Here is a 13,586-nt window from a genome sequence, read left to right as displayed (position 1 = left end):
CACCTCTTGAAGAATACAGATAACAAAGCTCTGTGAATTTTTATAGTTACAAACAAAAATGTTCAGTGTTTTGTTTCCAAACAATCCTCTTCCAGAGGATTTAAGAGATACTACAAAACTGTCCTTTTTGAAGTTACTCCTCCACAGTAGCAGAAAGTACAGTTATTTTCCTCCCTACCCTATTTTCAGCCCAAGACTAGAAGACTGAAGACAGAAAGAATAAAGGAGAAAATCTGTAAGAGTTTTATCCTGCAAAGGCAAGAGTCAGAAGCTGAATGAGGTATTCATTATTATTAATTCTATTTAGAAAGCACCAGGATACTTATGGCTATGGAAGAGAATATACATCACAAAAATAAAAAGAAAGTGATGGGTAACAAACTGCAAAAACATTTTTAGGCAGTAAAAACTGCCTGGAATCTAATTTCATTCTTCTTCTTTAAATTATTACATTCAGATTAAAGCAGAAATGTAACAATGTGACTGCAGTGAACTCCACACCTTGAAGAATCACATTGCCAATATCAGACTTACAAGGTGACAAGACCACCTACTAAGTCACTAAAACTATGTAAACAGAGTTCTTGTCCACATCAGGGATAATGCTGAACCCTCTCAGCTCTGCATTTTGTGGTAATTTCACTTGCCTAATTAGCTTCATCTGCACTGGCACAGAGACATTGAATCAGTCAAAAGAAAAGTAACTTATTGCTGCTGGTCAGCACATGCTAGGTTTTGTATTTAGAAAATAATAAGATAATCTATTTTCCAGATGCTTCTTTTCAGTTCCAGCTGCTCCACCTGCCCACAATATTTTTAGGAACCAAACTGCAATAAAACTCTCCTGTTAAATGGAAACAAACAAACAAACACACAAAAAGAACCAACCCAACTTCGCTCAAAAGTGTCCTTCTTTTATTCCTATAAAGAGCATTAAATACTTTGTCTGGAAATCACTTTAAGTGTTCAAGTCCATGAATAGTCCTTTTCCATCAGAGACATACATCTTACCTTTCAAGGCTGCTTGTTCAGCTTGTGTATACATTCCCAGAAAGAAATATGTGCAGGCAAGGTTCACCCAAACATCTGGATTGCAAGCTGGTTGTTTGGTTAAGGCCTCATATTCCTGTAACAGAAGAGAGGGTTGATTTTTAAAAATGCTTAATATCGCAGACTTGTGTTAAATATCATCTTATACCATATTTCTTTCACCATTTTACAATGTATCATTAAATTCTTGAGATTAAATTACTTATTCACAAGTTCATTGCTGTTCTAACAATGAAACTATTACATTTTAACCTATGCCCCTAGCTCTTTTTTGTTTACAGCAATAGGAACAAAAAAAGGAAGCAGCACTATAAATCTTCACTGTATGAGCATGAATTCTGTCAATACTGAAATTATAACTATATAAAAATACAATAGAAATAATTGTATATAAGTACATTCTCTATATTTATAAAAGATTAATTTATTAAATTTATAAAGGCATCAAAATAATCAACTTTTCCGCAGTCTTTTCTGATGCTTTCCTAAGTTCTCCTTCAGTCAAAGCCTGGGAGCTATAAATGCCAGGGAAATCTCTTTGTGAATATTTACTGGAGCAAGTGTTAAAACATGCTTTTATAAACCTGTAGGTAGGGTCTTAGCATAGATTAAAACAGTGGTCTCCAAAGTGGAGTGTATGCAACAATGCACCCCGGCAGTGGTGCAAGAAATACCATTGTGTGAAGGAAGACTTTTTTTTGGTACCATTAATAACTAAAATAAATATTTTAAAAATAGTGTTTATTTAATCCTTACCTCATATTTTTTAAATTTCTATTTTGTGTATTTTTATAATTACATGTTAGTATAGCACTATGTATTTATACATACAGGTATGTATATTGGGTGGGTGTGTTCAAAACTTTTTTACTGATGGGATGCATGACCAAAATTGTTTGGAAACCATTACATTAAAATACAAACCTACAAATTCAAAATTTACTAATAGATATAATTAAATATTACTAAACTGTGCATAACTTCACTGTTTTCCATTCTAAGATTTACAACCAATAGCAACAGAAAATCAGTAGATACCATATTCTGATATCTTACACATCCACATTCATTACATACCCCTTAATACTGCCACACAGACTGCTTAATATCTTGCTCTTTGTGGAACATAAACACTTAACAGATGAAACTTTCAACCTACTTTCTTTTTTTTAATCAAAAAACCTCAACTTTGCAGCTACAGAACAGTGACATTCTTGAAGATTTTTTCCCTCTGTCAGGTTTCTGTTTAATTACTAGGAAGGACCAACCCAATGAAAGTGCCTCCTGCTGGTGCTCCTGCTCTCCATTTGGCCATGTCCAACCAGCAACATAAGGCAAAGCAAGCAAGATCATGCAAAGCTCTCACCAGACCTGAAATAATGACATCTATATACTCCCAATCACCATCAGCCTCTCATCCCTCCCAGCAACACAACAACCTTGCTGACTTTGTACTATTTTCTCCAAATGTATGAATTGGAATTTCCCTCTGCCTAGGAAGAATTTACCAGTTTGTGCTGCTATGGGTCAAAAACTTCTTACCTCTCGGGGAAGGCACAGACGTAACAATAGGACCAGATAAAATAAGCCATGCCCAAAGATCAGTGAATCCCAAGAAAATAAATATGCTGACAACAGTAAACTTTGTAGTTTGCAAGCATAAAGACTTTTTTTTCTGTTGCCAAGAAAAAGTAAAAAATTCCAAAACAGAGAAGATATTAGTAAGGTATGCTCTTAAAAGCCAGCTGAGTCTTGCTAGCACTTCAGGGACTAACTGTCCTTCAAGAAGATTCAAAATAAATAACAAAAAACAACCAAACAAACCAAAATATTTACATAGAGGACAACCTTTCTACTGAGGCCAGTTCAATCTTGATATGGGTCTGTCACAGAGCTCTAAGAGACAGGCCACTGCTGTTTATTGGGACCATCTGGGAATCTTTCAAAATCCATCCAGATGAAAGGTACTCGAAGGTCTCTTTTTGACTATAGCTTCAGGCAGATTAATTAGAAAAGACAAAGTGCATAAACACATGTCATGTTCTGGCTTGGCCATTCAAAGCAAGTAATAAACAAAGAGTGCTCCAGAAGTACCAAAGTGAACCTATGGAAACACAGTAAATAAAAAATTAGAACTATTACTGCTACTTACCCTGTAGTTCTGGGCCATTAGCCCAGACTATGTGCTGTTGCCCCTTTCCTCACTAAAAGACATTTCAACATCAGTCTCTCAAGGACTACTTCACAAGTACCTTCACTCTCCTCTCCAAAACCCCAGCAAACTTAAACAAACTAAATACTCCAAAAGCTTTCCTAGGAGTCAACCTGTGACATATTTTTGCCAACCAAGAGCATAACAACTTCTTGCTCTTTCAACCTCCTGCAGCTCTCATGCTTTTCATAAGACACATGCACTATTCCCCAAAAGCAGGCTGCCAGATTGATTGCCTGCAACTGTGGACACCTACTGACAATGCTGTGGCCAACAGCATTCTGCTCCATGCCCTTATTCCTTGTCTGCCCATAAACACGTATCTTGAAGAGCCAATAACAGGCCAACCTATAGAGCTGCCCCACAAGTGCTTAAAGGAGGTGTAGAGATGCTCATTGTAACCTGGCTATGATGTGCGGATAGACTCCACAACTCGTTAAAAAGTTGTAAAGTAGGTATGCTTTTATTCAGCGCTGAGGTGCATGGGGATCGCTCCTCCAAAGTATGTACACCTCTGGGTTATTCTCCCTTTACATTAATCCTCTTAAGGTATACATATGCATTAGGTTACTGGATACGCCTATACATATTTGTTATCTATCCCCGCTTCGTATTATAATGAGCTAGAAGGTCCTTTGTGTCTGCGTAGTGCCCCTTCTGGTCATGGGCAGGGGTCTCAGGATGAAGTAAATGAGTCTTCCTCTTGTGAGTAGGGGTCTTCAAGATGAAGTAAATGAGTCTTCCTCTTCTTAAACTTTTCACCTTTTAATCTTCACAATTGGCCTTAGGGTTTGGTCAGTGCCCAGTCTGCTTCCTCCCCTGCTTCTCAGTAGAACCAAACATCTGCTTTTGTAGAACTAAGCATCTGCTTCTCTCCCTCATCAGTAGTCAATGCCTTGGCATGTTAGGTACTTAGGACAGACAATACTTTTGTTTAAGCAAATGAATCCCTTTAACTCCCTTGTACAATTTCTCTGTATTACCCCCCTGTACATTGGTTACCCCTGTATCAGCTATGTCAGAGAAGCCTAGAAAGCTTCACCAAGCCATAAATTAGTATTTTATTTCCTAGCTTCATCTCTCAGGAACTTCAGCGTACCTGTATTCTCACACTTCTTGCAGAAGTACTCAAGGAAGACCTGATTCTGTTCATGGATGAACCATCACTCTAGTACAGCCCTATTCCTTTCCTGATTTACTATTTGAGTGAAATTATCCTGAGGGTAGGCAGGGAAGTCCAGTCCAGTGAAGAGTGGAATGACTCCCGAGTCTCCTTTAGGAAGGAGGCAGCAAATAGAATCACAGAGAGGTCTGGGTTGGAAAAGACCTCAAAGATCAGCTGGTTCCAATCCCCCTGCCATGAGCAGGGGGACACCTCCCACTAGACCAGGTTGCACCAAGTCACACCCAACCTGGCCTTGAATGCTGCCAGAGATGGGGCAGCCACAGCTTCTCTGGGCAACCTGTGCCAGTGCATCACCATCCTCATAGTGAAGAATTTTTCTCTTAATGTCTCACCTAAATCTCCCCTGTCAGTTTAAAGACATACCTCCTTGTCTTGTTACTACATGCCCTTGTAAAAAGTCCTTCTCCACATTTCTTGGAGGACACTTTTAGGTACTGGAAGCTGCTCTAAGGTCTCCACAGAGCCTTTCCTTCTCCAGGCTGAACAAGCCCAAGTCTCCCAGTCTGTTTTCATAGGAGAGGTGCTCCAGCTCTCTGAGCATCTCTGTGGCCTCCTCTGGACTCGCTTGAGCGGCTCCATGTCCCTCTTGTGTTGGGGGCCCCGGAACTTAATGTAGTACTGCAAGTGGGGATCTTAAAAGAGCCAAGTAAAGGAGGAGAATCCCCTCTCTCAATCTGCTGACCATGCTCCTTTTGTTGCAGTCCCCATTATACGTGGCTTTCTGGCTGCAAGCACACACTGTCAGAGATTGCAGGAATCATTGACTGTAGTTTGTGAGATTTTAACCAAAATAATGCATTGAAGGCTCTGGCCCAGGGATCATGCTTTGCTCTCACATGTGCAGCTGATGGAGCAAAATTGCATTACCATGTCTGGCAGCTGCACCATGCCACCATCCTGCATTCCTAAACCCAGGCAGAGGGTGCAGAGTGCAAATGTGAAACCTGTTCTTGAATTCAACCTAGCAGTGGAAGTGCCCTTGCCAATTCCTCTCTTAAATTGTTAATACCTCAAACATATTAAAATCCTCCCTTTCCTAGGCCCCAGCTGCTACAATTTATAAGATCAGGCATCTCAGAAAAAGAATCATTGGACTGATTCTGGTCCTTGGGAGACATGAGAAATTTTTCAGGAAAGATGTAAGATTAGTGCTGTGAACAAGTAATGGCAGAAAGACAGGTGGGGTTTTCCCCATTAGGAATAGTAGATGTGGAAGATTCCAAAAAATAATTAGATGCTGTCATTACTAGGGGAGTTCTGGTTGCCATACAATTACACAAAAACACTAGGCACTCAGTGTTAGTAAAACTGCATTTGTCAGAGAAGAAAGCTAGAGAGTCCCCAGGGACGGACCATCACCATGACTGCTGGAAGACTTGAGCCCAGTGCAGTACCATTTGTCAACTGGGGTACAGAAGTAGGGATGATCTCACCAGGCCAGTGTCAGTGTCATATCCTTCGAGAAAGGCATCTACTTACTAATGAAACAAGGAGGCACAAAATGTAATCAGTTCTAAAGTAATGATAAGTTTGGCTTTGTAATGAAAAGTAACCATTTTGCCTGAAGGCAGTTTCAGGTCCTCAGAACCTCAGTACAAAAGGTGTGACAAAAACAGAATGGAAAACGACCAGGGGGTGGGTAGCACCTGGGACTAGCTGATGGCCAGGATGGGAGCAGTTAAACCTATTGATAAGTAAAAGAACAGGATTATTGCTATGTCTGTAATGTTAATTAAGCTGGGAACGACCATTTTTGTATGAATGCGGGAAACTTTCTGGAAATGATGTAATATTCCCAGTGACTATATAAGGATGGCCTCCAGAGCAATAGGGGACACACGTTAGGAGGAGCTATCCCCCGTGTCTCCCGGCGCCGTAATAAAGAATACCTGCTTGTCAACTTGAAACTCTGTTGGCGAGTTTGTTCCTGGAGTTTTCTCCGAATCACTAAGAAGGGGAAAGTGTGACCCAAGTGAAGCTGCGGTTAGTTCTCTACCTAGAGATTATGTTACTGTTGGTTTGTCTATGATAAGAAAATGTGGAATCTCTCGTGTGAGTGTTCCACATATTTTGCTGTCATTTTCTCTGAATATATTCTTTGAGCTGGAGATCTGTGTGTTTTTCTTTTTGTCCCTGCTTCGCCCAGCAGTAGATGATGGCCACCTAACCCTAACTCCCAACCTTCTCCAAAAGTTGCCATGAAACCAGCACACCTGGCTCACTGTGAAAGGATCATTATAAATGAAAGTATCACTGAGCAGCATAATTTCTGAAGATCTTCACTAGGTATATGGACTACAAACCACAAACTGGGAATATAGTGACATAGACCATGCATTGTCACTTGCAGGCAACTCAGAGTGTGAATCATTTAGATTGTGTGGAATATTACTCTGGAGAATTTTGAAGAATATTCTACCCATTGTATTTTATTTACAATGCTCTTGAAATTCCCCAAAGAGTGCTCCAAGATCTAGAGGATACAGATAATAAAGGAATTTGTCCTTGAGAATACAGCAGCAATGACTGTAACAGCAGAGAAGGCAGAGCATTACACTTCAACCTTGAAGCAGAACTGAAAGGCAATTCAGCCTCCATAGTCAGCACTCTTTTCCTTGATTACTACAGGCTTGGGAATTACAACCACGGTGTTCTGTCTCAAAAGAAACTAGGTTGAGATGCACAGGCTCATTTCCCACATGCCACCACAAAATGACAAAGTTATCAAGACTCACTACTGTGTCAAAGATCAGTCTTAAATCTGGAAAGATAGGCCCTGGGATTTCTCACTTAAAACATGCACACAAACAAACCAACCGAAAACCATGCATACAAACCTTTTATGTTCCTTACTTGGGCAGAAAACCGAGAAAAAGAGGACTGTTAAAGTTTTTAAAAGCCTGAATCAACAGCATTACCTAAAATTTTTAAAAGCCTGAATCAATAGCATCACCTAGTGGTGAACTCAAATGAACCAAACAAAAAAAAAAGCTCTTACTCTTTCGTTGAAGGAAACATTTAAAAATCTACTCTGGCTATAAAAGCACCCACTTGATATTCCAAATAGCAGAAGTGATTTCAAAGAAATTGCAAGCTATTCTTCATTTGTAAACAAACATTTTTCTGTTTTTTAAACTTTCACTGCCATTAACACCTAACATCTAGATATAAATTAACTACAGCAATTAATTGTTACATTCATAATGTTTAAATTCTGCAACTCAAGTTACCACTGTGTCCTGTACTACTATTCTGCATTTAGGACTGTCAATTTGATTCACTAAGCATTTCTAACATCTCCAATGGATGTGTCCTCTTCAGTTTTTTAAGGGGGAAAGTGCCTTGTGAATTTACTTGGAAACTTTAGAAATTCTGTTTCTGCTTTACATCTGCATCTTGTGCATGTGACCATGTATTACTATAGTTAAAACACCTAATTTTACCCAAGATAGAAACTATCGCCATTATTCTAGAATGTATTTTTCTGTGGTTATTTCTGCTTGTTAATACTTCAAGTTATCATCTGTTTTTAATATTTTCTTAATAGGGAAAGCAAGAATCTGCAAAACCAGTTATACTTCACAGTTCTGCTTCACAGTGAACTGCAGTGCAGAACTCCCTAGCTGATACTGACTGAAACCAATAAGCCCTAAATGGTACATTACAGCATTGCAAGGACCCAGCAGTCACACCTGTAGAAATACAGCAATGAGAAAAAACAATACTTAGGGAGAGAAGGAGTTGTTTTTCAAATCTTGACCAGATTATATGCAGCATTGTGGGTATCACCACACCACTCCACAACACTTCCTCTTCTGCTGTGCAGATTCCAGCTCTTGGAGGTACAGAGCCAAGCAGCCACAAAAATTTGCTAAGACTTCTACAGAGAAATATGCTAGCAAAATTAAGTAGAGTGATCTGAGGAACGCTGGCAACAAACTGATTTGCAACAAACTGGGTTTCATTGGAGACATAAATGGACACAGAAGAAAGAGAGAAAGAATTGTGTATTCTTTCTCTTACTCATGCACTGAAAGTGACACAATAGCATGTTACGGTGCAAATATTAAAAATGTATGGATATTTGAATAATCAGCATGCCTTTTAGTGACTTTAAGCTTCTGGAGAATAAGTATGTCTCATTGCATTGAATTACTCAATACAAGAAAACAAAGAACAAGAAGAAAGTACATTAAATGGGCAGGGGCATCAACCTCTAGAGAAAGAATACACAATGAGACAAAAACATAATCAAACCTAAAAAACAAAATTGTGGAAAGTAGCTGCAAAAAGGGAATGGAAAATTTAGGACATGATCTCCGACATTTAAATTAGGCTACTAAGCTAGTATTAAATCAGATACTAGATAACATTAAAAAAGGTTTATTTTTATGGGCACAGCATCTACTTTATCACCATACATTTGTATCTTAACTGGCTGGTAGAATTGTTCTGTTACAGAACATCTTCCTCCTTTTGTCATCACTTTATTATACCCTGATTTACAACTTCAGGGAGCTGTATTTCCCCACCTTACCTCCAGTGCTCTCTTGTAATCACCCAAATGAAAGGCACAGTATCCCATCCAAAGGTCAGTATCCTCCTCCTGCTCACCCACCTGCCGTTTAAACTTTGTAGAGAAGAAATAATGTAAGAGTTTTGTCTGCTGCCATATTGTTTATAAAGCCCCACAGATCATCAAACTAATACTAGGCCATCTTATCTCACAGACGGCGTGACAGCTATTGGATGCTACAGGGGTGGAGCTGCTCTAACATTTCTGAGGGAAGCAGCCGGCAACTCTCACATGCCAAACCTAGTCCTGCGAGCAGAGGGGAAAGCTGCTGCAACAGGGCCTAAGGGGTGCGGAAGGAAGAGGGGGGGGGCACAAGGCCGGGGAAGGGTTCGCCTTGCCCTGCAGCCGTGTCGGGCACAGGCCTGGCAATAACGATACCGCTCTTCCGAGGGGACCGGGAGAGCCGGGGGACGGCGGCGCCCTCGGGCTGAGGTCTCCGGGGCCGTCGCCACCGTTACCTCCAACAAGGCAATCGCGCCGGTGAAGTCCCTCAGGGCCAGGAGCTCTTCCAGCTGCGGCACCTTCTTCCCTTTCTTCCTTCGCCTGTCTAACGGCGGCGGGGTATCCGCCACTGCCGGCTTGGCCCGGGAGAGCATCTGGACAAAGATCAGAGCGAAGCCTAAGCAGAGCTTTTCCCCGTCCGAGATGAGGGAGACACCGCACCCCACAACCCACCACCTCTCACCATCCTGCCGCCAGGCTCACAGTCCCCGCTCTGCCGACGGCGCCGTTGCCAGGGTAACCGCGGGGTAGTGAAAGGCCGCGGCGCAAGCCCGAGCGCAGAGGCGAATAGGCGCCGGCTCGGTACTGGAGCCGCCCCTCGGGTTCCGCCTTCGCTGCGTCGGGCGCCCGTCTCCGGAGCCAACACGGGACGGGGAGCTGGGGGAAGTAGACTCTCAATCTGTCTTTAGTCATTAGCACGCTGGATAGGTAGGCCTAATGTGGTTTAATTCCAGCTGCTGGCACTTATTCCCCGTAAACACAGATTCACATACGGGTGCAGAAAAGAGTGTCCCTTCACTCAGGAAAATAGTTGGAGTGTATGATGGAGCCGAGAGACACCAGAGAAACGTACTGATGAGCAACGGGTTTGCATGTTACCACCCCGTTTTGTCCCCTTGTCCTGTGTTCCATACTGGTTCCTCCCCAAACCTGGGGGATACTGTCCTGGTTTCACCTGGGATAGAGGTAATTTTCTTCCTAGTAGCTGGTACAGTGCTGTGTTTTGGATTCAGGATGGGAATAATGCTGATAGCACACAAATGTTTTAGTTACTAAGTAGCGCTTACCCTAGTCAGGGACTTTCCAGTCTCTCATGCTCTGCCGGTGAGGAGGGGCACAAGAAGCGGGAGGGAGCACAGCCAGGACACCTGACCCAAACTAGCCAAAGGGATATTCCATACCATATATTGTCATGCTTAGTATATATACTGGGCAGGGAGGTGTTAGCAGGAAAGGCTAGGCATCAGTCAGCCGGTGGTGAGCACTTGTACTGTGCATCACTTGTTTTTCTTGGGTTTTATTCCTCTCTCTCTCATTTTCATCATCATTATTATTATTATTTTCAATTATTAAACTATTCTTATCTCAGCCCACGAGTTTTACCTTTTTTCCCCTGTTCTCCTCATCCCACTAGGTCAGGAAGGGGGCGTGAGTGAGCAGCTGCGTTGTATTTAGATGCTGGCTGAGGTTAAACCGTGACAGACAACAGCCACCCGACAAAGCTGAATCTTGCTTAGTCTAGAGCAGAGGCTAACTTTTATGCTGAAAAGAAATATATGTTCTGTCACACTAAAAATGAAGTCCTTTAGAGAAAGAGTATGAAATCAACAGTTAAGAGGAAAGATTTCTTACTATTTATTTTGGTAATGTACAAGTTAGATAGATGAATAACATTAACTTTAATGTGTGTATGTGTTAGAAAAGGGTTAAAAGGAAGAAGACTTTATTAATTGAACTAGATATTTATGATACATCACATATTTAGCTTCATCTACTAGTATGTGGTAACCACATACCAGGCTGCTGGTAGCATGATGCAATTTCATAGAATCATAGAATAGTTAGGGTTGGAAAGGACCTTAAGATCATCTAATTCCAACCCCCCTGCCTTGGGCAGGGACACCTCACACTAAACCATGTCACCCAAGACTCTGTCCAACCTGGCCTTGAACACTGCCAGGGATGGAGCATTCACAACTTCCCTGGGCAACCTATTCCAGCACCTTACCACCCTCACAGTAAAGAACTTCCTCCTTATATCTAATCTGAGTTTGCCCTGTTTAATTTTAAACCTGTTACCCCTTGTCCTGTTGCTACAGTCCCTGATGAACAGTGCCACAGAATGGACTCAGAGATAATATGATCAGACAAAAGCCATTTATTGCAAAGCATTAACTCCTTATATACTACTGCTTACACACACCTACAGTAAGATGGCATATCATGATTGGATACTTGTCTTGAAGACCCTTAGTGACTAACATATAATTGGTTGAGCACAGGTGTGAGAACTTGACCTCGAACGCTTGCCAACAGTCCACAGTTCTCATAACTCAGTGAATTCCAGCTTCTTCTTATCTTACTTGCTTAAGCCTCCTCGGGCCTCTCACAGCCTTGCTGTATCTTTCAGAGTTATTCAGAGCTCATGTACCAAATATCCATTCTCCTGTGAGAACACTGCCTCCACATCTCCCCCCTTTTTAGTTTTACTAAATGTTTTTTACAATTTGGTTATGTCTGCTCTATCACTGCTTGACTTGTGTAACATAACCACCCACTACTCTAGGCAGCATTATTTCATTAAGATTACTCTGATTTGAAGTCATTTGAACCTTTATAACATGTGCCATACCAGTGAATCCTACATACCATGTAACAGGTTGGAATAATGAGGATTTAACAGATGTGCCCAGTATACTTGTCCATTACCCATGGTCACACATAATAGAATAGATTATTACAGAGATTTCTGTCATTGCTGTTTCTTTATGTTGTTGAGTTCTGCGGCTTTATATGTTTCTCTGGCAGTCAGTATGGTCCTGTTGATAGTTGTACACAGCTGGGCCTACCCTTTTTCTCCTGGATGGCTCTCTGATAACAGGGAGGCCATCCCTCACATCAAGGTCTGGCATGGCATGTGTCCCCACCGCTCCAAACCTGCCAGGTTGTAGCCAGCAGTGGAGCTAAGGGTTCTTCTTGGTGGCAAACACAGAGGCCAACCCAGTCTTGCCCTTGACTGTGGTAGCAGGCATTTGATCAATCTCAGTCCTTGCACCTTGTTGTCAATGCAGAGTTTCACCTGCTTCATCCAGTAACAAGTCACTACTACAGCAAAGCGCACACACAGATTTACATTAGCAGAGTAACTATCACAGAGTGCAGCAGCATGTTGAAGATGCCAATGGCAGTGAGGGACTAACCAAAGAAACTTCTTACCAGTGGAGTTCTCCCACCCTCTTAATTTGTTCCATTACTTGCTTTATAACACTACCATCATATTAGAATCTTTCTAGCTTTTGCCTTAGCATTTTCTAGCAGCTACTGTAAGTTTGCATGCTCTAACATCTCCTTTACAAGTGACAAATCCATACAGTACAAGGTATAGTTTCTTATTAGCAACTGGCTAGTAAATACAGGTAGTTTTATAGACAAAATCACAACCTCTAATAATAGCTACTTTACAAGCACGCATATTCAAGCTGTTACTTTTCAGTTGCCCCCAAGTGATGTTTTGCAATCATTTGTTTCTCTCTATCTCTTTCTGCTTGGGGTTTTCACAGTCAGCTTCTGTAGCTGATGCATCGAGTTCTTCCACTCGTCTGTTCAGCTCACGGCAAGGCTTGACAAACTTTGCAGGCAGCTGCCATGGACCTGTAGGTAGGAGGACACAAATATACCCCTTCCTCCATGTTATCAGTTCCTGAGAAATAGACAGGTTAAAGTGATTCCTGAAAGCAGAAGCATTCTGATGCAAATGGAATGTGAAGCAGCTGCAGAAAGAAACTGCACAGTGTTAACAGTCAAGGAGTTTGCTCCATCCATCATTACCTTTTATTTTTTGTTTTTCTTCCTGTCACACATTCAGAATCAAAAGCAATACTTCCTAACTCCTATGGCTCAGAGCACATTGTAACACTATAAGGGAGGTTTCCTTGAACCCTTTATATTTGATCAGCCTGTCAGTGTCCCAAGAAAGACGAGACCCTTGTGTCCGACCAGCCTGTCTGCATCCCATTGTGGGAACTACTGGACAGCCCACTGTATCGGAGGGTGATTCGACTAACCTATTCAGGAACCCACGCTAACAGCATCACTGAATCAAATCCCTTACGTGCTGTTGATAGTACACTGGCTGGAAAACAAGCTTGAAGCAATACACAACAAAACTACAGTCACTAATAACAGCTAGAATGAGTTAATTATTTAGCATGCATAAAATTCTTACCCAATAGGTGTCCTTATGGGGAGCAGGCAGGTTCAGCCCATCAGCTGATCCCAGAAGTTCCAATGAACTTCTCCACTCCGTTTTTGTTTTTTTTTTAGAGTCGCTCACCCTGCTT

General features: G+C 41.6%; 1 protein-coding gene across 1 annotated transcript; it reads right to left on the bottom strand.

The window, feature by feature from the left end:
- Window positions 1-6,346: 6,346 nt before the first annotated feature.
- Window positions 6,347-9,809, bottom strand: LOC117438882 (intraflagellar transport protein 56-like). The gene is made up of 4 exons (XM_034074271.1): window positions 9,710-9,809; window positions 9,483-9,620; window positions 8,986-9,078; window positions 6,347-8,140 (listed from the first exon to the last, which is right to left on the bottom strand). The coding sequence occupies exons 1-4, from the start codon at window positions 9,710-9,712 to the stop codon at window positions 8,135-8,137; spliced, it is 240 nt and encodes a 79-aa protein (XP_033930162.1). The 5' UTR covers window positions 9,713-9,809; the 3' UTR covers window positions 6,347-8,134.
- Window positions 9,810-13,586: the final 3,777 nt, after the last annotated feature.

This window comes from Melopsittacus undulatus, unplaced genomic scaffold (genome assembly GCF_012275295.1).
Source record: "Melopsittacus undulatus isolate bMelUnd1 unplaced genomic scaffold, bMelUnd1.mat.Z mat_scaffold_765_arrow_ctg1, whole genome shotgun sequence".
In the NCBI taxonomy this organism is placed as follows: domain Eukaryota; kingdom Metazoa; phylum Chordata; class Aves; order Psittaciformes; family Psittaculidae; genus Melopsittacus; species Melopsittacus undulatus.
This window is presented reverse-complemented; position numbering and strand designations above follow the sequence as displayed.